At 41.3% G+C, this 22,115-nt stretch overlaps 1 protein-coding gene across 6 annotated transcripts; it reads left to right on the top strand.

The window, feature by feature from the left end:
- Positions 1-5,725: 5,725 nt before the first annotated feature.
- C21H16orf46 (chromosome 21 C16orf46 homolog) lies at positions 5,726-21,291 on the top strand. 6 transcript variants are annotated; one of them, XM_028142854.2, is made up of 5 exons: positions 5,726-5,966; positions 14,225-14,308; positions 16,402-16,531; positions 17,823-18,079; positions 20,071-21,291. In XM_028142854.2, the coding sequence occupies exons 4-5, from the start codon at positions 17,870-17,872 to the stop codon at positions 21,067-21,069; spliced, it is 1,209 nt and encodes a 402-aa protein (XP_027998655.1). In that variant the 5' UTR covers positions 5,726-5,966; positions 14,225-14,308; positions 16,402-16,531; positions 17,823-17,869; the 3' UTR covers positions 21,070-21,291. The 6 variants fall into 6 exon arrangements, with proteins under 6 accessions (XP_027998655.1, XP_008137918.1, XP_027998652.1 ...); XM_008139696.3 differs by having other exon boundaries at positions 16,402-16,470; XM_028142851.2 differs by having other exon boundaries at positions 5,726-5,940; positions 16,402-16,470.
- The last annotated feature ends 824 nt before the right edge of the window (positions 21,292-22,115 follow it).

The raw sequence follows: 22,115 nt of genomic DNA on the forward strand, positions 1-22,115 counted from the left end.
TTGAAGAAGAGTGCTGCTGAATACTTCGGGAAGCTTATGGTGAACATGATCCATCTCAAGATACTTGTGAACACTGGTTTAAACACTTTAAAAGTGATGATTTCGCCCTGGCCGGTTTGGCTCAGTGGATAGAGCATCAGCCTGTGGACTGAAGGGTCCCAGGTTCGAATCCTGTCAAGGGCATGTACCTTGGTTGCGGGCACATCCTCAGTGGGGGACGTGCAGGAAGCAGCTGATCGATGTTTCTAACTCTCTATCCCTCTCCCTTCCTCTCTGTAAAAAAATCAATAAAAATATATATTAAAAAAAAAAAAGTGATGATTTCGATGTGAAAGATAAAATAAAATCCAGGTCAACCGAAAAAGTTTGAAGACCAAAATTTACAAGCGTTATTGGATGAAGATGCATGTCAAACTCAAAAATGACTTGTAGAAAGATTAAACATTGCTCAGCAAGCAATTTCTGATCGTTTACAAGCAATGGAAAAGATTTGAAAGGAAGGAAAATGGGTGCCACATCAACTGAACAAAAACAAATGGAAAACCAGAAAGTCATCAGTAAAACGTTGCTTCAATGGCACGAAAGAAAGTCTTTTTTTGCATCGAACTGTGACTGGCGATGAAAAGTGGATTTATTTTGAGAATCCTAAATGCACAAAATAATGGGTTGATCCAGGTCAACCATCAACACCAACTTGCAAGGCCAAATCGCTTCGGAAAGAAGACAATGCTCTGCGTTTGGTGGGATCAGGAAGGTGTGATGTATTATGAGCTTCTAAAACCAGGTGAAACTGTTAATACAGATCGCCTGCCGACAACAAATAATTTGAACCACACTTTGATCGTGAAAGGACCAGAATGTGCTAGAAGACACGGCAAAGTAATTTTGCTTCGTGATGATACACCATCACACACTTCAAAACCAGTTAAAGACACATTAAAAGATCTTGCCTGGGAAGTATTAACCCACCCTCCATATTCACCAGACCTTGCTCCTTCAGATTACCACTTGTTCCAATCGATGGCACATGCACTTTCTGAGCAGCACTTCAAAACGTTCAAAGAAGTGGAAAATTAGGTCTCTGAATGGTTTGCCTTAAAACAAAGAAAAGTTCTATTGGGACGTTATCCACAGATTACCTGAAAGATGGGGAAATGTGTAGCTAGCGGTGGACATTACTTTGAATAAAGCACTTTTGATGTTTCTCTTGCAATTATCGTGTTTTCTTTTATTACAAAATCTGCATTATTAACCGGTACACCTGGTATATATATATACTCACACAGCAAGAGCACACAAACTCCTCCATCATTTTCCTTGTTACTAGAGGAAAAGGAAAGTATTTTGACTAACACCTTCTGATGGTGAATGAACAGCAAATGAAACCCCAGAGGGAGAAGGGAGATAAATAACAAATCTTTCCTGCTCCTCAGCAGACAGAAACCATTCTTTCCAAGACTGTGCCAATGGCCATATGACTGTTGAGTTGTATCACTGCACCCTTAGCAAGAAGGTATCCGAGATACCCCAGATGATTGTCTTCCTATTTGTGTAATTATTATTCAGGGTAATTAATTTGACTATCTGCTTTGGAAATAAAAATGGGTAATTATATACATTTTACTTTTTTGTTTTGAAGGTGCTCTCATATATTCTTTAATGCTCACAGTAATAACCAGAGGTAGATAGCTACCACCATTTTACAGATAAGGTGATGGAGAGAATAAGAGATTGTTAAAAAGTTGGGCAGTCATGGTTAGGATTTTCACATTTTCTGGTTCCCTCTTTATCAGTTTTTTAGCAAATGTTACTATTAAAAAAATACTTAAATGGAACGGGGTGGGGAGATGAATGTTTTAAAGGTGGGAAACAGAAATGGCCTTTCTAAAGTGAAAGTACATCAGTGATTGTAGTCTGAAAGAGATGGGCAGTTTTATATCATCTCCCAGTATTTTTTGTTTGTTTGTTAATCCTCACCCAAGGATATTTTTCCATTGATTTCTAGAGAGAATAGAAGGGAGGGGGAAGAGACACAGAGAGAGAAACATCAATGTGAGAGAGACACATGGATTGGTAGCCTTCCGCAGGTGCCCCAACCAGGGGTGGGGATCCAGCCTGCAACTCAGTTCATGCCCTTGACCAAAATCGAACCCAGGACCCTTCAGTCCCTGGGCAGACATTCCATCCACTGAGCCAAAAGTCTAGGGCAGGGGTCCTCAAACTTTTTAAACGGGGCCAGTTCACCGTCCCTCAGACCATTGGAGGGCCGGACTATAGTTTAAAAAAAACAACTATGAACAAATTCCTATGCACACTGGCTGCTAAGCAAGATAGGCAGCGACGGCAAAAACACCCAGTGGGCCGTAGTTTGAGGACCCCTGGTCTAGGGCTAGTTGACAGTATTTTTAATGAAAAACCACTAGGGGGCTCTGCATAGGCATGCTAACGTGAAAATGAGGCTGGTATTTCAGATCAACTCAGCAAATTAGAAATTTTATATTTTTCTAAATTTCCCCAATTTTGCGGGGGGCTGATAAAATGTACTGCTTACCTTCAGTTTAAAGAAAATCATGCTAACTATAACTGCCTTCATTACTGGTCTATAATTATTATTTCAGACTCAATCACACATTTCCCTTCCTCAGAAAAGGCCCTCACTTGCCCTAATCGGTTTGGTTCAGTGGATAGAGCGTCAGCCTGCAGACTGAAGGGTCCCAGGTTCGATTCTGGTCAAGGGCATGTACCTTGGATGCAGGCACATCCCCAGGGGCAGGTGTGCAGGAGGCAGCTGATCGATGTTTCTCTCTCATCGATGTTTCAAACTCTCCCTTCCTCTCAGTAAAAAATCAATAAATATATATATTAAAAAAAAAAAAGGCCCTCACTTTACATCAAGATTAAAATATTTTTCCTGCCGGAACCGGTTTGGCTCAGTGGATAGAGCATCGGCCTGCGGACTGGGTCCCAGGTTCGATTCCAGTTGAGGCATGTACATTGGTTACGGACACATCCCGGTGGGGGGTGTGCAGGAGGCAGCTGATCGGTGTTTCTCTCTCATCTATATTTCTAGCTCTCTATCCCTCTCCCTTCCTCTCTGTAAATAATCAATAAAATATATATTTTTTAAATATTTTTCCTGCCAAAACCGGTTTGGCTCAGTGGATAGAGCGTCGGCCTGCGGACTGAAGGGTCCCAGGTTCGATTCCGGTCAAGGGCATGTACATTGGTTGCAGGCACATCCCCGGTGGGGGGTGTGCAGGAGGCAGCTGATCGATGTTTCTCTCTCATTGATGTTTCTAGCTCTCTGTCCCTCTCCCTTCCTCTCTGTAAAAAAGCAATAAAATATATAATAAAAAAAAATATTTTTCCTGCAACATGGCTTTAGTACTGACCACCTACCCTCATCAGTATTTTTTCCCCTCTAAATAGACTTAATTTTTTAAGAGCTGATTTAGGCTCAAAATTGAGCACAAAGTATAGTTTCCATAAACCTCCTGACCCCATCTTTCTCTGTTTTGGAAACATCCCTTTGCCAACTCTGAGATACTGTACTAGAACTGATGATATCTTGATTCAATCTATATTAGCTTTTTATAAACAACTAGCCAAACACACTCATCCCTTAATGTTTCTATTCAATCATGCTAGCAGGCTTTTACTTGCTAGATTTCATTAGTGATTACTAGTACATTTAAAACATGCAGGCCTGATTAGTGTGAAGGAAATCAGTTACCAGGACTTCCAACTTTCACATGTACTTAGGAAAATGTACTTTCCGTCAAGAAGTTTAATTAATCATTTAGTGAATCTTAGTTGAGACTGGTATACTTCTCAGAAATTGAAAAAGTAGGTTTAATGAGTGGATAACATTCCGCTAAACAGATGTTTTCAAATTTTCTGTTTTCAATAGAACTAAAAAAGGACCCAACCAAACTGTCAGCTGATAGATCATTAAGTTTTTTCTTGTTGATCACCATGTGATTTCTGGTGTGGAAAGGAGTTTTTTAAAAAGTTAAGAGACTGATATAACAAAACTGCTTTCATGTGCATTTAAATATGAACAAGGTGTCTCAGCTTACATCTATGAAAAACCTGGATATTAGAATAAAATTCTGTGGAGGAAGCAGAATAAAAATAAAATTATGAACTTACGGAGAAAAAGCAAAAGAAAAATTTCCATCTTTAGTTTATTCATGTATTTTAAAGTAAGTTTTGATAGGTATCAAATTGTCATTAAATTTAGATTTCTTTCAACACTATTAAAAGAATAATGTAGCATTTAAGAACGTGTGCTTTTGTGATACTCTGCATGTTACATCCTTGGCTACTATTTATATTTAAGATTAAATTTTTATGTTTTAACAAAAAAAAATTGCAATGGGGTATGAGTTTTGTCTACAATTCTTTTTAGAAGCATGCAGGCATACCATTCCTTCCAGGTTGTGAAAGCCAAATGATCCAAATATGTATATTTTAGGTAAAGAAATGATAACTTAAAAAGTCAGATTCTATAAAAGTACTTTGTTCTAACATCGTAGAATATTGTGATATTCGAAGACATTATATAAGATAGTCTTTGCATGGACTTTAAAAAAAGCAGGAGTAGCTATCTTTTTAAAAATATGTTTTTATTGATTTCAGAGAGTAAGGGGAAGGGAGAGTTAGAAACATCAATGATGAGAGAGAATCCTTAATCGGCTGCCTCCTGCACACCCCCTTACAGGGGACCAAGCCCGCACCTTGGCATGTGACCTCGACTGGAATCAAACCCGCGACCCTTCAGTCTGCAGGCCGATGGGCTATCCACTGAGCCAAACCAGCTAGGGCAGGAGTAGCTACCTTTCCAAATGCCTTTTAACCAGCGCTCTAAAGGACTTATATCCTAATATTTTTCCGACATAAATATTCACATTTCTAAAACCAGAATCAAACTTGAGTTGGATCGACGCTCTACCACCTAATGCCTGGACTTAGGTTCCCACCCCTGGCTGCACCTCTGGGTGCTCCAATGTACCAGCACCACAGGTGGGAGGGCATAAGGGAGAGAGCCTCGCACTGTGTTCAACGAGTTCCTCAGTTGATTTAAAGGCGTGAGGCTACTTTTCTTCATTTCTTTAAAAAAAAAAAAAATCTCCCAATGCCCAATTCACAAGAGCTGTGCTTCTACACAAGTTCAGTAAGTGTTGGTTGTACTGCCAAGCAGGCGCCGAAAAGTTAAAGACCAATGGATCCTACTCTTACGTTTTTTGGCCTACATCACCCTAGCACCAGCGTTCTCATGGGGGAGGGGAGACTAGTGGTCAGCTGGCAAAGTTGGGGGCATTTTGGATGCTACTAACCATCCTGCAATGAACACGGAGGCCTCACCTCAGAAAAATTCGGCCCCAGAGCGAGACGGTCTGGTAAGAGTCCCTGGGCCTCCGAGGAGCATGAAGTCTGTCGAAAGGGCCCTCGGGGTCCTGCGGGCATCCAGCCCCTCGCTTACTTCCCTGACTGGCGTTCCGGGCTACGCAACGCCGCCTCAGGCTCTAGCAGCGGGCCAGGCGTCGGCGTCGGTGCAGCTTCTCCCGCGGTGGAGGGCGTGCGGCCGCGCAGAGCCTGCTGGGAGCACGCGCTCACAGTGACAGCCAGCGTCGCCTCGCGCGCTCAGTTTGTTGCGCGAGACGGGCCCTGCGTCACTTCCGCTATGAACCCCCGCGGGCCCGCCCACCCCCACCACCTCCGCCCCCACCTCCAGTGCGTTGTAACCCAGGGCAACTGTCGCCCTCGCCCGCCGCCGGCGAAGACTAAGCTGCCGGGGGTGGGGGCTTTCCACCGCCCTGGCCCCACATGTGAGGGTGTGAGTGGCGGCGGCCGCTTCCCCGCCCCGAGAGCAAGGCCCCATCCCACTTCACGCGCAGCAGAGCGAGAGCCCCGCCGAGTAAGAGAAGCAGCTGCCCTGTGAGCCGGGGATGCAAAAGGGAGAGGTACCAGCGCTGGGATTGAGGGCGGGGCCTGGGGAGCAGCCGCACGGTGTGGGTGGGGGAGTGGGCGGGGCCGCTGAAAGGGCGGGTCCCTATGAGGGAGGAGCCACTTGGGGAAGGGGTGGGGCTCGGTGCGGCAAATGGGGAAGTTTTGCTGGCGTGGTTATCTCTCGAAAGAAGAGAAGGCATCTTGTGTGGCTGGGTAGGAACTGCTGTTGGCAGGGGTGGAGGTAGACGAGGAAGAAGGAAGGATCTTGGAAGAAGTAGGGTGCCTGAGGGAAGGGAGGGGCTATTAAAGGGAAGGGAAGAGCCTTTCTTTTAGGAGAGACAGGTTGGGTCTGTGTTTGATGACTTGTATTTTCAGGTAGACTGTGAGCTGTGGGAGAGCTGGGCATTGCTTCACGCTTTGTCCCCGGTCCTAGGCATCTAGTAGGCACTGAGTGAGTGAATGGAAAAAAGTGAGAGAGTTGGAGACTGTGATTGGAATAAAAATGGTCTGATCCGAGCTCAGATTGCTGTAGGAACTGCACTCCTGTGAACAATCAAAGCTGCGGTGCTCTATAGGCACATAGTAAACACGAGGCACAAATAATTAACATAGGGAGATAAGATTTATACTCTTAAAAGTGTAAACAATTGACCCAAATTGGGCGGCGCAAATGCTTAACTTTGAGGCAGAATTTCAACTCGTTACAAGAATTGTGTTTCAAAATTATAAATCAGATTGAAGTACCAATGACAGTTTCCTTTAGAACTGTGATGTTATAGTAATCAGCATGCCCAGACCAATCTTCAAGACCAGTTCATATAGCTCTGTATTAAGAAACTTAACTAGCCCTGGCTGGTTTTCTCAGTGGTTAGAACGTCAGCTGTAGACTGAAGGGTCCCAGCTTTGATTCCAGTCAAGGGTATGTACCTTGATTGCAGGCTCAATCCCCAGATCCCTGGCCTTGGTTGGGGCTCGTGTGGGAAGCAACCAATTGATATTTCTCTCTTTGTTTCTCTCTCTCCTTTCCACTCCCTCTCTCTAAATATATATACCAAAAAAACCTCAATGGGAAAATATCCTCAGGTGAAGATTAAACAAAAAAAAAAAGAGAGAGAAAGAGAGAGAGAGAGAAAAGAAAGAAGAAAGAAAGGAAGGAAGGAAGGAAGAAAGAAAGAAAGAAAGAAAGAAAGAAAGAAAGAGAGAAAGAAAGAAACAACTTCCACCATGACTGTTTCTATTTATTGATTTCTTCAACACATAATGATATGGTCCACAGGAACATTCATTTATAATTCCAAGTGAAACTGCCTGAAACCCATCTTTCCCTGGCTGAAATTCTGACATGGACTCAAGATTCCTTTAAACCTGAAACTTCTAGGAAGATGGGGGTAGGTGTGGAGACATGGTGTAGAGCCAGGGAAGTGGTAAGGAGTTTTGAGGGATTACAGCCTGCTTTTGACTTAAAAACCATGGGCTTTTCACTTCTGACCTATCAACTTTACCCCCACAGTTAATTGATTAGGAATGTGTCAACCAGGTGTAGGAATCTAGGGTGCCACATTTGTAGTCTGACTATGTAGACAGGCAATGGCAAATATGGTAAATGTGCTACCACTGCCCCTATTTGTTCCCTGACAGACTTCATTAATCAATCACAGAACTCTTTCCCATAGTGGCCAAGTCTTTTTTTTTTTTTTTTATTTTATATATTCTTATTGATTTTCCACAGAGAGGAAGGGAGAGGGATAGAGAGCTAGAAACATCGATGAGAGAGAAACATCGACCAGCTGCCTCCTGCACAGCCCCCACCGGGGATGTGCCCGCAACCAATGTACATGCCCTTGACCGGAATCGAACCTGGGACCCCTCAGTCCGCAGACCAACGCTCTATCCACTGAGCCAAACCGGTTTCGGCATGGCCAAGTCTTATGATCCTTCTCAACACAACACCCTAAGTAGCCACTACTTATTTGGAACTGATCATTTGGAACATATTCTTCATACCTAATGTAGATAATAAATGTAAAAAATTAATGGACATCAATGTAAATGTAAATTTCCTTAACTCTTGGTAAGATTCCTTTTTGTTTTCAGTGGGGTTACCTAAATAGATGGATCAGGAATCCTGTAGCATGTAGAAATGTAGGCCAGATAATTGTGTATGCGGTTGGATAATTAGTAAATGCCCAAACCAGGGATATCCATAGGACATTGTCCTTTATCCTCTCCTCAACATTTATATCAGTGATTTAGATGAAGTTACAGAAGTCTATTAAATTAATGAAGTCTTAAAGTAGGAATTGGAAGAAATGACTCAGAGTGATCTAAGCAGGTTGGGGTGATGATCCAAAACCAAGAAAAATATTTTTTTAGAAGAATCTGATAAATTTGGATGTCTACAGCTAGCCAATTAGAAGAAAAAATAAAAATAAAAATAAAGAAAATCAACAGCATGGGCATGAAGTTAAGAAGACAGGGATTATTAACAATTCATGTGAGAAAATCTAGAAGTTGTAGTTGACCTTAAGCTCAGTGTTATTCAGGATTGAGATATAGGCCCTGGTCAGGTAGCTCAGTTGGTTAGAGCATTTTCCTGATATGCCAAGGTTGCGGGTTCCATCCCAGGTCACGGCACATACAAGAATCAACCAGTGGCCTGGCGCAGTGTGGCTCAGTGGTTGAAAGTCAACCTGTGAACAAAAGGTCACTGTTCGATTTCTTGTCAGGGCACATGCCTGGGTTGCAGGCTCCATACCCCATTGGAGGCAGCCAAACAATGATTCTCTTTCATCATTGATATTTCTCTCTCTTTCTCCTTCTCCCTTCCTCTCTGAAATTAATTTAAAAAAACAGAGAGTCAACCAAGCCAATGAATGCATAAATAATTGGAACAACAAATCTCTATCTCTCTTTCAAAAAAAAAAAAAAAGATTGGGATATAGCATTTAAAATATATAGCAATCTTTGTTGAATTAATAGGTGTAGATCAAAGGGATTCAGGTTTCAAAACAGATACTTCTAGGCAAACTGAATTTTAAGTATGTCCTAATTTCCAGATACTACATTTTAAAGACATTGATAAGTGACTGTGCATTCTTAAGATGAGGGAATTTGCCGAAACCGGTTTGGCTCAGTGGATAGAGCGTCGGTCTGCGGACTGAAGGGTCCCAGGTTCGATTCCGGTCAAGGGCATGTGCCTTGGTTGCGGGCGCATCCCCGGTGGGGGGTGTGCAGGGGGCAGCTGATTGATGTTTCTCTCTCATCGATGTTTCTAGCTCTCTGTCTCTCTCCCTTCCTCTCTGTAAAAAATCAATAAAAATAAAAAAAAAAGATGAGGGAATTTGAGGTTCTTGTCTGAAGAAATTAGAACTGTCTTCAGATATTTTCAGCATTGTCATGTGTTGCTTTTGGGAGGAATGCCAGGAACTGAGAAACAAAATTTTCAGGCTTGCAGATGTCTTGATTTGAGAACATTTCAATTTTTTTTAAAAAAAAATTATCTTTATTTTTTAAAGTATTACAGATATCCCCTTCATTTGTTTGTTTATTTTTTCCCATTGACCCCTGCCACCCTTCCCCTCCCCTCACCACTTCGTTGTTTGGGTCCATGGGCTATGCATATCTATAATAATAAAAGCATAATATATTATTAATTAAACCAGACATCCTTCCGGAATTCCTTCCTTCTGGACAAAGCCACAGCAGAGGTGGCAGAGGCCCCAGGCCGCGGTGGGGGGCAGGGGCCAGGGCCAAGGCCCTTGCACGAATTTCGTGCATCAGGCCTCTAGTATATACATATAAGTTCCCCGGGTAATTACTCACAACCCCTCATTCCTTCACCCTTCCCTTCCCGTGGAAATTCATCAGTCTGTTCCATACTTCTGTGTCTCTGGATCTATTTTGTTCATCAGTTTATTTTGGAGAACATGCCACTGGAATGGAAAATAGCTTGTAAAATAATGAGCTCTCAGTTATTAAAATTATTTAAGCATATCTAAGAACAGTGCCTAACCCCAGGTCAAGAAGATTGTGTTTGTTTTTTGTTTTTTGAAACTTTGCACTTTTTAATGTAGGAAAATCATCCGTGTTAACAAACAAAATTGTAAGGGCCAACCATAAAAGCTGTATTTGTGGCACTGGGGCTGTGTGTTTTTTTGTTTTATAGTTACATAGTTTTATGATTTTTATTTAGGACTATGATTCATTTTGAGTTAAATTTTTTTTTCTTTTTTTTTGGATGGCCAGAGGTTGCCACATGCCACACTATATTTAGAAAGACTATCCTGTATGCATTTCACTATTTTGGCATTTTGTCAAAAATCAATTGGCCTGTTTATGTGGATATATTTCTGGACTCCCTATTCTGGCCCATTGATCTATGTGTCTTTCCATTCACCAATATCATACTGATTCCTATAGCTTTATGTTGATTTTTTTAATTGGGTAGTATGATTCTTCCACTTTATATTTTGTTTTATTAATTGGTATAGCTATTATAGTTCCTTTGCATTTCCTATTAAAATTTAAAGCCAGCTTGTCAATATCAATAATAAATCCTGTATTAGATTCATATCTTAATATTCAGCCACCTTTTTAAAGATTGTCAATTCTTAGGCCTATATATTTTTATATATGTTTTAAAATCCAAAAAATTGAAAAAAAGTTTTAAGAAAAGGATTATAATGCCATAGGCACATAGTCTTATCTTCCCAAGACCTAGGACTTCCCATTCCCAGGGTCCTGGACTCTTTTCAAGGACCATAAATGTACACATTTTAGGTGGTGACATTCTTAGTATATAAGGACCATCTGCTTTATATGTCACATCAGAAAATACCTACCAGTGTGATACCAAGACATTATTACTGGTTGCCAAAATCTGGCTTCCTTTTCCTTCTGGAGATTTAGGAGGAAGTATAATCCCCACTTTTCTTAGGCAGTACCTTCTGACTTGTTCCCACTAATGACATGGGAACTGAAGTCATGTTACTTCCAGGCAGAAGCATCTAAGAGTCAGTGTGTGATTTCTCATGTTTGCTGTCATAGTTGGCTATAGTTTTCCATTATGGTGTCTCCATTAGTTCAATTCCAGAGTGAGGATAATGTGGAGCAGAGTCTACAGTATCAGACAATGGACATGTCACATGTGTTAGAAATAAAGTTTTATTGTTTTTTATCACTGAGGGGGGAAATCAGGATTGCTAGTTATTAACAGCATAACCTTGCCCATCTAGACCAGTGGTCAGCAAACTGCGGCTCGCGAGCCACATGCGGTTCTTTGGCCCCTTGAGTGTGGCTCTTCCACAAAATACCACGTGTGGGCATGCACGTACAGTGCAATTGAAACTTCGTGTCCCATGCGCAGAAGTAGGTTTTCAGCTCTCAAAAGAAATTTCAATCGTTGTACTGTTGATATTTGGCTCTGTTGACTAATGAGTTTGCCGACCACTGATCTAGACTAATACTAGGTAGCTCTAGCTAACAGACAGTGACCATGCCAAACTGACCTGTACACTAGTAGGGCTGCCAGGGCAACCTTTTCCAAAAAGAACCTGGCAGGGCCCTAACCGATTTGGCTTAGTGGATAGAGCATTGGCATGTGGACTGAAAGGTCCCAGGTTCGATTCCAGACAAGGAAACATGCCTGGGTTGTGGTCTTGATTCCCAGTGTGGGGTGTGAAGGAGGCAGCAAATCAATGATTCATTCTCATCATTGATGTTTCTATCTCTCTATCCCTCTCCCTTCCTCTCTGAAATTAATAAAAATATATTTTAAAAAAAAGAACCTGGCAGGGTGAGCCTTATCTGAGACAAAGTAAAAACAAAACAAAATCCCCAAATTCAGAGTTTTATGGATATTTTAAATATCAATTTTTAACTTCACTTTTATTAAGATGAATTAAGCACGTTATCACCTTCTCTATCAAAGAAATACAGAGAATACAAAGAAATACAAAGTCCCTTTCTATACTAATATGACATCCTTCTCTCTTCTTGTGTCTTCTGCTTTCCTTAGTTTCTCTTCAGCTATTAGCCTTTGGAAATTTCTTTATGTTCTTGGTCAGGTGGCCTCTACTTCACATAGTTTTTTTCTTTACTTATTTGTAAATAGCAGATATGGTCATTGTTCTCAGTTTACATTGATTTCAATCCTTTGTACTCCATTTTAACATATATATAATTAATTTCAGAGAGGAAGCCAGAGGGAGAGAGAGAGAGAAACATCAATGATGAGAGAGGATCATGGATTGGATCGGCTGCCTCCTGCATGCCCCCCCACTGGGAATGGAACTCACAACCCTGCCCTGACCTCCTGGTTCATAGGTCGACACTCAACCACTGAGTACACCAGCTGGGCTTAATTTTTCTTTATTATGGGAAAGTTCACACATATAAAAGTAGAAAGAAGTAGCTCTGGCTGGATAGCTCAGTTGGTTAGAACATTGTCCTGATATGCCAAGGTTGTGGTTTCGATCCCCTGGTAAGGGCAACCAATGAATGCATAAATAAGTGGAATAACAAAATCAATCTTTTTCTTTCTCTCTTTCTCTCTCCCTCTCTCTAAAATCAATCAATAAAAAATTTTTTAAAGTTAAAAAATAATGCAGTTAACTTCTATGTCCTCATACCCATCTATAACAAATAAGGCTTATGACCAAATAAACATAATTTATTTTATCATATTCTCTCTAACCACAACCACCACATGCCCCACACCTCCCACACCCCTTGCACGATTATTGTGAAGCAAATCAAAATGGCTTATCTTTAATTGATAAAATAAAATACACTCTGTTACAGTGTTTTTGCTGATCATTTGCTTTCCACTCCTGACTTTAAATGCTACTAGAGCCTGGCTGGATGGCTAAGTTGGTTGGAGCATCGTCCTATACAACAGAAGGTTGCTGGTTTGATTCTCTGTCAGAGCACATATACCTAGGTTGGTGTTTCGATCCTTAGTCAGGTGCATATGGGAGTCCATCAATTGATGTTTCTCTCACATCTATATTTCTCTCTCCCCCTTTCTCTCTCAAATCAATAAAATCGTAACCTTGGGTGAGGATTTTTTTAAAAAGCTACTAGAAAAGATATTTTCTAGATCATAGTGAATTTCCATCTCTGTTTTATAGATTATCATTCATCTTTATTTTATTTCCTAATATCTTAAGTTCCTTGATCAGTTTTTCTTCATGTTTATTCATGTTTATCCAAGCATGTATTTTGGGAGCTTGGACCTCAGTCAACATTTTCTTCTTTGTACATTTTGGTTTGAGTCACTTCAATAGTGTATGTCATGGAATTTAACCCTTTGTACTCGCTTGCTTTTTTCTCGATTCCTTTATTCTACTTGGGATTTAATTTTTTAAATACCCCAGATTTTACAAAGCGCGGCAGTAGAATAAAAAACTGGAGTTTCTTTTCATACAAACTTATTTATTTGGATTTTTTATATTTCAAATTATTGATACATTCAAAGAGTAATTTTAATCTCGACATCCGAGTGCAAAAGGTTAATACCTTCTGGCCTACATCTGTGTGCCTTCCTGCTTTATACTCCAAATCCAATTTTTAGTTGCATCTGCAAATGCATTTTCCCATGGTAGCATTTTACACTATGATCTTTGTTCTTTCTTTCTTTCTTTTTTTTGAAAAGTACACTGGACCTCTATGTGCTATTTTTTAAAAATATATTTTATTGATTTTTTTACAGAGAGGAAGAGAGAGTGATAGAGAGTTAGAAACATCGATGAGAGAGAAACATTGATCAGTTGCCTCCTGCACACCTCCTACTGGGGATGTGCCTGACCAGAATTGAACCTGGGACCTTTCAGTCCGAAGGCCGACGCTCTATCCACTGAGCCAAACCGGTTAGGGCATCTTTGTGCTTTCTTAATGTGATTTTCTTGGGGGAAAAAAACACATTAATAACCAGACTTTGATATTTGCTTTATACCAGTAATTGTCAAACAGAATCTGATTGTTAAGCCCATTGGAAGTCAACAAGTAGAATAGCATGAACTTTTTTAATTGACTTCAAATCTGTAAAGTAGGCATAATTTTACTATAAAAATTATGAATATTATATTAGTGCATATTTCTGTATTCCAACATAAAAGTAAAACTGCATAGAATAGTAAGAAGTACATTTCTATTTGTCATCTCTTACAAGTGCTAGAAGACAAGAATGGGCAGTGAAACTTGAAGGCACACTTATAGACAGAAAACAAAATTAAGACTGTGCTTTCCACTAACTGATTTTTTTTCTGATTAGGAAAAGACCACCAATATTGTTTTAGTTGTGAAGTATCTTGATCCAGCTTGCTTGAAGATACCAGGGTTCTGGAGGAGCAATCCGGTATGTAGGAGTCTGACCATTTCACTAAGAATACTATGTTTACCAACAGAGATGATTCTTAGTTTTTAGTCATAAGGAGTCAATATAGTTCTCATGATCCCCCATTAAATGAGTAAAGTACTTATAAAAATGTACTCTTTATAACAAATATGTAAAGTGCTTATAGCAAAGATTTGCAAATAGTAATAGCTATATTATAGTAAGTTTTATTATTAAGTTATTATTGTTACCTGGCTTTCTTTTGACACTTTGTAGTATAATGTGACTGGAACCTTTTCTGATGGCCTTTCTGGGTCCAATTCTACTGACTCCAATATACAGGCTTATCCAATATTGCATCCTTGGCCTCTGCTGTTCCTCTCTCTAGATATATAGAGATAGCGATATAGTCTTCCCCTCAGATTTCACATATGCTCATGGTATGTGAGGAATAGTTGAAGGCACTGGAGATGGTTAACCTGAAAGAGAGAAGAATGCATGAGCTTTTTCATAGGACTGTTGGGAGGCTGGGGCAGTGGACAATCTCTGTATCAATTATTCTCCAACCTTTTGTAGTAGCAGACTGCTTTGTAACTCAGATGCAGGCCCTTCTCTGAAAAAACTCATTGAGCATCTTCAGAGGCATCATAGACTTTCGATTTTTAAAGATATGTTTTTATTTTTTTTTAGAGAGAGAGGAAGGGAGGGGGATAGAGAGATGGAAACGTGGATGAGAAAGAAACATGGATCAGCTGCCTCCTGCACGCCCCCTACTGGGGATCGAGCCTGTATCCTGGGCATGTGCCCTGACTGGGAATTGAACCGGGGACCTCTTGGTTCATGGGTGAATGCTCAACCACTGAGTAACACTAGCCAGGCTTTCATATATATATATATATATGTTGTTGTTGTTGTTGATTTCAGAGAGGAAGGGAGAGGGAGAGAGAGATAGAAACATCAGTGAGAGAGAATCATTGATCAGCTGCCTCCTGCATGCTCCCTACTGGGGATCGAGCCCACAACTGGGGCATGTGCCCTTGACTAGAATTGAACCCAGGACCTTTCAGTATGAAGGCTGACGCTAACATAGACTTTCTTAACCCCATCCAAGAATGGGAAGGCTTCCTACCACAGAGCCTTGCTCTGGAGGGCAAAGCTAGGACCAGGGAGCGAAGCAGGAAAAGCAGTATTGGTTCAATATAAGAAAGAGCATTTTAACAGAGCACTAGTTTTCCAATTTTCCTGGATTTTAGAATCATCTCAGGTGATTTAAGAAATTCTGCCTGGCCGGATGTGGCTCAGTGGTTGAGCGTTGATCTAGGAATCAGGAGGTCATGGTTCAGTTCCTGATCAGGGCACATGCCTGGGGTTATTGGCTCCATCCCTGGTAGAGGGTGTGCAGGGGGCATCTGATCAATGATTCTCTCTCATAATTGATGTTTCTATCTCTCTTTTCCTCCCTCTCCCTTTCTCTCTGAAATCAACAAAAATATATTTTAAAAATAATTCACATTAAAAAAAATCCTGATGGCCAAGTTGTGCCCAGTCCAATTATAATCAGAATCTCTGCGGGTGGGGTCTGGGCATTTTTATTTTATATAAAGCTCCCCAGATGATTCCAAGGTGCAGCCAAGTTTGAGAACCAGTAAATTACTTTGCCATTTGAGAAGATTCTCTAAGTAGTAAATGCCTTGTCAGTAGAGATATTTTAAGCAAAAATAACATTCTTCTTATTGATTCAAGCATTCTAGCACTACTTAATCTCTCCTAAACTATATCTATTTCTTTGCTATAATCGCCTCAAGTTTAAGTTTATTTTATTATTTAATAAATGCCTTTCCTTTTGATTCTCTGTGTTTTTTTTCCTTTTGAACTGTACACTTGATAAGTCTAAGGGGTTCTCTGGTACAAATGTATTTGTAATTTAGAAGAGAACAAGGTCAGAATGCATTTATAGGAGCTTCTTTGGCCTGGACAGGGACTGAAGTGGAATTTCACGATATGAGAGGATCCGGCTGGTTTGCACAACCTGTCAGGTCCTCAGTCATGCTGTTTGTAAATAAAATAGCACTTCTAGTTTTTAGTCACTTGTAATATAAGTTTTTTTCTTTCAGATCTCATTCATTTCCTCTGATGTCATACTGGAAAGATTAGGATGTCCAAAGATATTTGACCTTTCATCGGTAAATGGAATTTTATTGCCATCTAAATGCCACTCTAAGCCTAAATAAATAAGCTGAAATGGTAATTGAACAGATACTGTTACAAGAAGTTACTTGTCTCTACCTCAACAGAAAAGGGGAAAAATGTGGGTTTTTGGCAGGGATCATGTTGGGGTGAGAGAAAGCAAGGTGTGTGGTCCCCAGTGGACTTTATTTCATTACAAGCAAGGACTTCCTCAAGAAGGCACTGGCTCTTCATAAGCACTCAGCTGGATCATTGGTGGCCACTGCTTAGGCATTAAGAGTTCATCAATGCAGCTTGTGCAGGCCCCAGGAGGAACATCTGTCTGTGGGAAAGTGTTGTAATCATGCCCTTTTCATATGAGCAAACCGACCCAGAAAAGTAACTTATCTAAGCCTTACACAGCTAGTAAATAAGATTGGAACCCTGACTGTTTGGCACTCAAGTCTGTGCTCATACTAGGATATAAATTTTCTAACCCTTTGACTGGATTATAAATGCCAAGTCCCATTTTCAACTTGGGAAAAGCATCAGTTAAGGATAGATAGCATCATCATCATCATCACTTCCATCACCATCACACTATCACCATCATCTACTATATTAGTTTCCTAGGGCTGCCACCCCAAAGGGCCACAGACTGGGTGGCATAAACAATAGAGCCTGACCGTTCTAGAGGCTCGACGTCCAAAGTCAAGGTGTTGGCAGGGCTGATTCCTACTGAAGATTATGAGGAAGGATCTGATCCAGGCCACTCTCCTTCGCTAGTAGATGGCCATCTTTTCCTTGTGTCTCTTCATATTATCTTCCCTCTATGCACATCTGTGTCCAAATTTCCCCTTTTAATAAAGACACCAGTTGTATATGGTGGATGAGGGTAAACTGATTGACTAGCTTAGACCATATGCTCTACCAGTTTCCTCAGAAGCCTAAGGATCCCCAAGCTGATATCCAGAGTTGTTGGGAAGAGAAAGAGGAGAAGGCCTGTGTGCATAAGTCGCACACATCCACTACAGTTCTCTTGTTATTAGCACAATATCATCTGGGCATTTTGGAGTGGAGGGTAGTGAGGCTACATTGCTTACTGCAGTCTGTACTCCATCATGAGGGATAGAGCCTTGTTAAACATCTTCCTCTCCTCTTTTCTTCACTCTCAACTTTGGTCTTTAAATCCATTAGTCTCTAATTAAAATTATACTTATCTTTTATATTGTCAATAGTTGGCAATGGATGGTTTTGTAATATTTCTTCTGAGTCTATTCCTGAATGTGTTGAAAATGTTTCATCTGAGTTACTAGTATGCTTTAAAAAGAAAAATAAAACTGAGTTCAATCCGCATTTCAAACTACAGGAAGAAGATGTTAAAAACTTTAAGCAACCATCAGAGTAATCACAGTAATGGATCTCTGTCAGAAAAAGGAGACGGAGTTAGAAAATAGTGAAAATAATGAAATTCCAAGCACAGAAGAAACTGAATTAAAGTGTACTTATTCAGATGAAAGAAGGGAAAAGAATCATGTTTGTTGTCTTCTCAATATCAGTGACATCACGCTTGAACAAGATGAAAAAGCCAACAAGTTTGTTATCGAAACTGGATGGGAAGAAGCAGTAAGTATCTTCTTGAGTTAGGTCTCTTGCACACTAGTGTTTTGGTTGTTGTTTTATAAAGTGTTTTTTATTTTTATTGATTAGAGAGAGAGAGAGAGAGAGAGAAGGAGAGAGAAACATCAATTTGTTGCTCCACTCATTTATGCAGTCATTGGTTCATTCTTGTATGTGCCCTGACTAGGGACCAAACCCACAACTTTGGTATATCAGGATGACACACTAACCAACTGAGCTACTCTGCGAGGGCCTGAATATCAGTGTTCGGATGCAAGCCTTTTTACTTTTTTCAAAAATAGTTACTATTACCAAAAAATGTGTAAACAGTTAAATATAGAAATATTTGGAACAGAGGTAAAATATTAATGATGAGGATAGCAGTACCTTTTATTGAGTATTTATGTCACTCAGTATTGGCAACCACAGTATTAAATGCTTCATTCAACCTCACATTAGTTCTATGTGGCAGGTATTATGAACAGCCTTACTTTTTAGCCAAGGATACTAAGGCACCCAACGGGTGAAATAATGTGCTGAAGATCAACCAGCCAGTAGCCAAGTTCTGGACTCGAGAACCTGAGCTCCTTAACTACTGTATTAAATTCCCCCAAGAGACCTGAGATTTCTGTCCCAGTGATTCTACTCAGAACCCCGTGGGTTTAACCGTATTCTTAGAATCAAGAATAGCATCCTAAATTTAGAACTAAAAAGAAATTTGATCTACTGTTTCTCAGGTGACACTTTGTAATGTCGCAACAAGGGGTGAGGGGAGGAGATGCTACTGGCCTCTGATGGGTGGAGGCCAGGAGTGCTGCTCCTACCAGGCCCGGGACAGCACCCTGGCAAGGGATAATCCAGCCCTGTATGGTTCAGGCTGCAATACCTGAACATCATAGACAGGGTGGCTTAAGCAACAGACAGTTATTTCTCCCAGTTCTAGAGGGTGGACATTTAAGATCAGGTGCCAGCATGGTTGGGTTCTTGGTGAGGGCCCTTTTCCTGGTTTTCCCTCACTGGCTGCCTTTGTTGTGTACAAGGAGAGAGAGAGAGAGAGAGAGAGAGAGAGAGAGAGAGAGAGAGAGAGAGAGAGAGAGAGAGATCCCTTGATTCCTCCTTTTCTTATAAGGACACTGATCCCACCATGAGGGCCCCATCCTTTTGACCTCATCTAATCCTAATCACCTAAAATGCTGCACCGCCAAATACCATCACATTGGAGATTAGGGTTTACACATGGGACTTTAGGAGGGACAGAAACATACAGTTCGTAACAAGCCCCAAATATTAGTCGTGCCAAGGTTGAGAGTCCCCAGTCTACTTGGTTTATTTTATAAATGTGGAAACTGAGGGCAAGACAAGGCAGAGTGATTCACCCAAGTCCACTTGACAGTTGAAAGAATCATGTCTTCAAGAGCCCTCCTCTAATACTCTCTCTACTGTACCGCCCCCACCGCATTTATGACTTTCCAAACACACGTTCCCGTGCCAGGTAAGTCAGGGCTATAGGCTCTCCTATTTACGAATTTAAAACATTCTAAGTTTAGATGGTTCAGTTTACTATTGAAGGTAACTGCTTTGAAATATACATCCAAGGGCTGTTGGCATGGACCTGCCTCTGCTCATCCTCTCTCTCTCCAGCCACCCCCCACCCCCCCATGCAGCAGTCTCCTGGTGGGTTTGGTAAACAGAGCCTGGAAGGACAAGAAAGCCTGGCAGGGGGGACAAGGACAAATAGTTTTGAATTGATTTTTATTTAATGTAGATCTGAAAAATATATAGTCAGCACATCAAGGTGGGCAATTACAGATACTATTGCTTAGTATTTCAAATTTTAAAATGCTATTTATATGAGGCTAAAATAGGTATTGAAAGTTAAAAAAAAAAAAAAAAGACATCTGTTTAAAGAAAAATATTAGTTCAAATGGCCAAATTGGGAATGGGACCAAAATTGGGGCGGCCAATCAGCTGAGAGTAATACGCTGCTTTATTTTCAGGTTCGAGGTTGGGGAAAGACTTCTCCAACTGCTTGCATTTGGCCCAGAAAGAAACGTAAAAAGGCAAAGGTGGGAGAAAGTGTCAGAGGCTGCTTACTCTGTGTCAGTCTCTCCCAAGGGATCCCTGAGACCGGGCCTCAGACCGAGGCTCGAAGGTTGGAGTCAAGGGCTCTGGCTGAGCCAGGCTCAGAGCAGGATCGAGGTGGCTCCTCCCAGACTCAGAGCCCCACTGGCTGCCCCACCACTGCCTCCAGGAATATTAGCAAGATGTGCTCTCCCTCCCACAGTCAGGGAGATAAAAAAGGTCTGCAAATAAAGGAGTTTCTTTGGTGCATGGAAGAGTGGGCCGTCCCCGAGACTGTTAGGGGCCAAGACTCCAACAGCGGTACTGACCAAGGTCCCTCCATCTCAAACTCATTGAATTCTAAGGCCCTGTTAGTTCTCCCTCCTCTGAATTCTTCAGCCCCAAATGGCTTGGATGTTCAGGGTAAGAAGAGTAAGAGCTTTCTCTTGCAGCCAGAAGAGAAGGTGCTGAGTGTGGAAAAGGATGAGTGTGTGGCTTGTGCATATGGATTGAAAATAGTTGAAGGGAAAGATGGAAAGAGACCCTTTGAGCTGGCCAAGCACCTTAAGGTCAACTGCATGCAGCCTTTTCCTCCACCAATGGTTGGGACATCCCTGCTGGCCAATCCAGAGCTGGGCTGCCTGCATTGGTCCCTCCTGCCTAAGAAAAACCTGAGGTGCCCTCCCAATCCCAATAGTGTTCACTGTCTCAGCACTGTGCAGCTTTTGCAAAAACAGAGAGAGCAAAGCTACAAAGCCAGATTCAAAGCCAGGGAGCTGAGGCCTCCCATGAACACCCAAAAGTGCATTCTCAAGGAGGCCAAGCAGGAAAACAGGCCCCATCCACTGGAGACCAATGTGTTCCCAAGACCTTTCTTGCCATCCCTCAAAGTGAGCAGAGTTGTTATTCCCGTCTCCACTCACAGATTCCTCTGAATTGCCACAATATAATTTCCTGGGAATAAGCACCTTTGGAAACTCATTCATTCTCTGTCTCCCCTGTCCCCACCCCATTCTCTTCTTGTTTCTTCCTCTCCCTCCCCTCCCTTCCCCTTTTCTTTTCCATCCTTTTCTCTCCCTCCTTGCCTTCTTCTCTGTCCATTTTTTTTTTTTTTGGTAGTAGAACCAGAGGAAATAAACTCATTGTATGGATTTTGATTTATTCTCAAAACACCCATATTTATGTGTTACCTGCTTCAGTTGCTTAGTCATTTATAAAATGCAAACTAGTAATGCCAGTCTCAGCCTCTGCTTGCTTTATCTCTCTACCACTGGAAGCCAAGTGGATGGTGGGGAATCTGAAGAGGGTCTCTCTTGGTGATGCCCCAATATCACCCTTGAACCCACTGGAAAGGGCTTTTTCTGCTCTTACCCCAGTGCCTGAAGCTAAGTGTACTGGCCTTTTATGGACCAAATTATTTCTTGTCTTTGTAATTTGAAGATTTTTAAGATTTTAAAATTAATTTTTGTAGGGAGAGAGAAAGATTGATGTGAGAGGGAAACATCGATCTGCCTCCCACACGCCCCCCCCCCCCCCCCCAGGGATCGAGCCTGCAAACTGGGCATATGCCCTGACTGGGAATCCAACTGGAAACCCTTCGATGCATGCGACTATGCCCAGCCAACTGAGCCACACTGGCCAGGGTTTCCTGATATTTTAAAACAGGAAGATATCTGTCTGTTGCCTCATTTTTTTCTTGCAACAAAGATTTGAAATATTGATTCAATAGAAAACTCCAACCTGTGTGTAAATGAATATACTTGTGTTCAGGTGACATATCCTTGTGTTATATCCACGAGGATACCATATCCATTGCATCCTATATGTCCAAAGTGACATGAACCCATGAGTTTACCATATTAATTGTATCCCATGTGTCCAAAGTGATATATCTTTGTATTGTAGCCTCATGCTAGTCTCTGTGCCTGGGAAATTTTAGCCACAGTTCTACAAAATCTGCTTGGAAAGCAGGCTAAGAATT

This window comes from Eptesicus fuscus, chromosome 21 (genome assembly GCF_027574615.1).
Source record: "Eptesicus fuscus isolate TK198812 chromosome 21, DD_ASM_mEF_20220401, whole genome shotgun sequence".
NCBI lineage: Eukaryota > Metazoa > Chordata > Mammalia > Chiroptera > Vespertilionidae > Eptesicus > Eptesicus fuscus.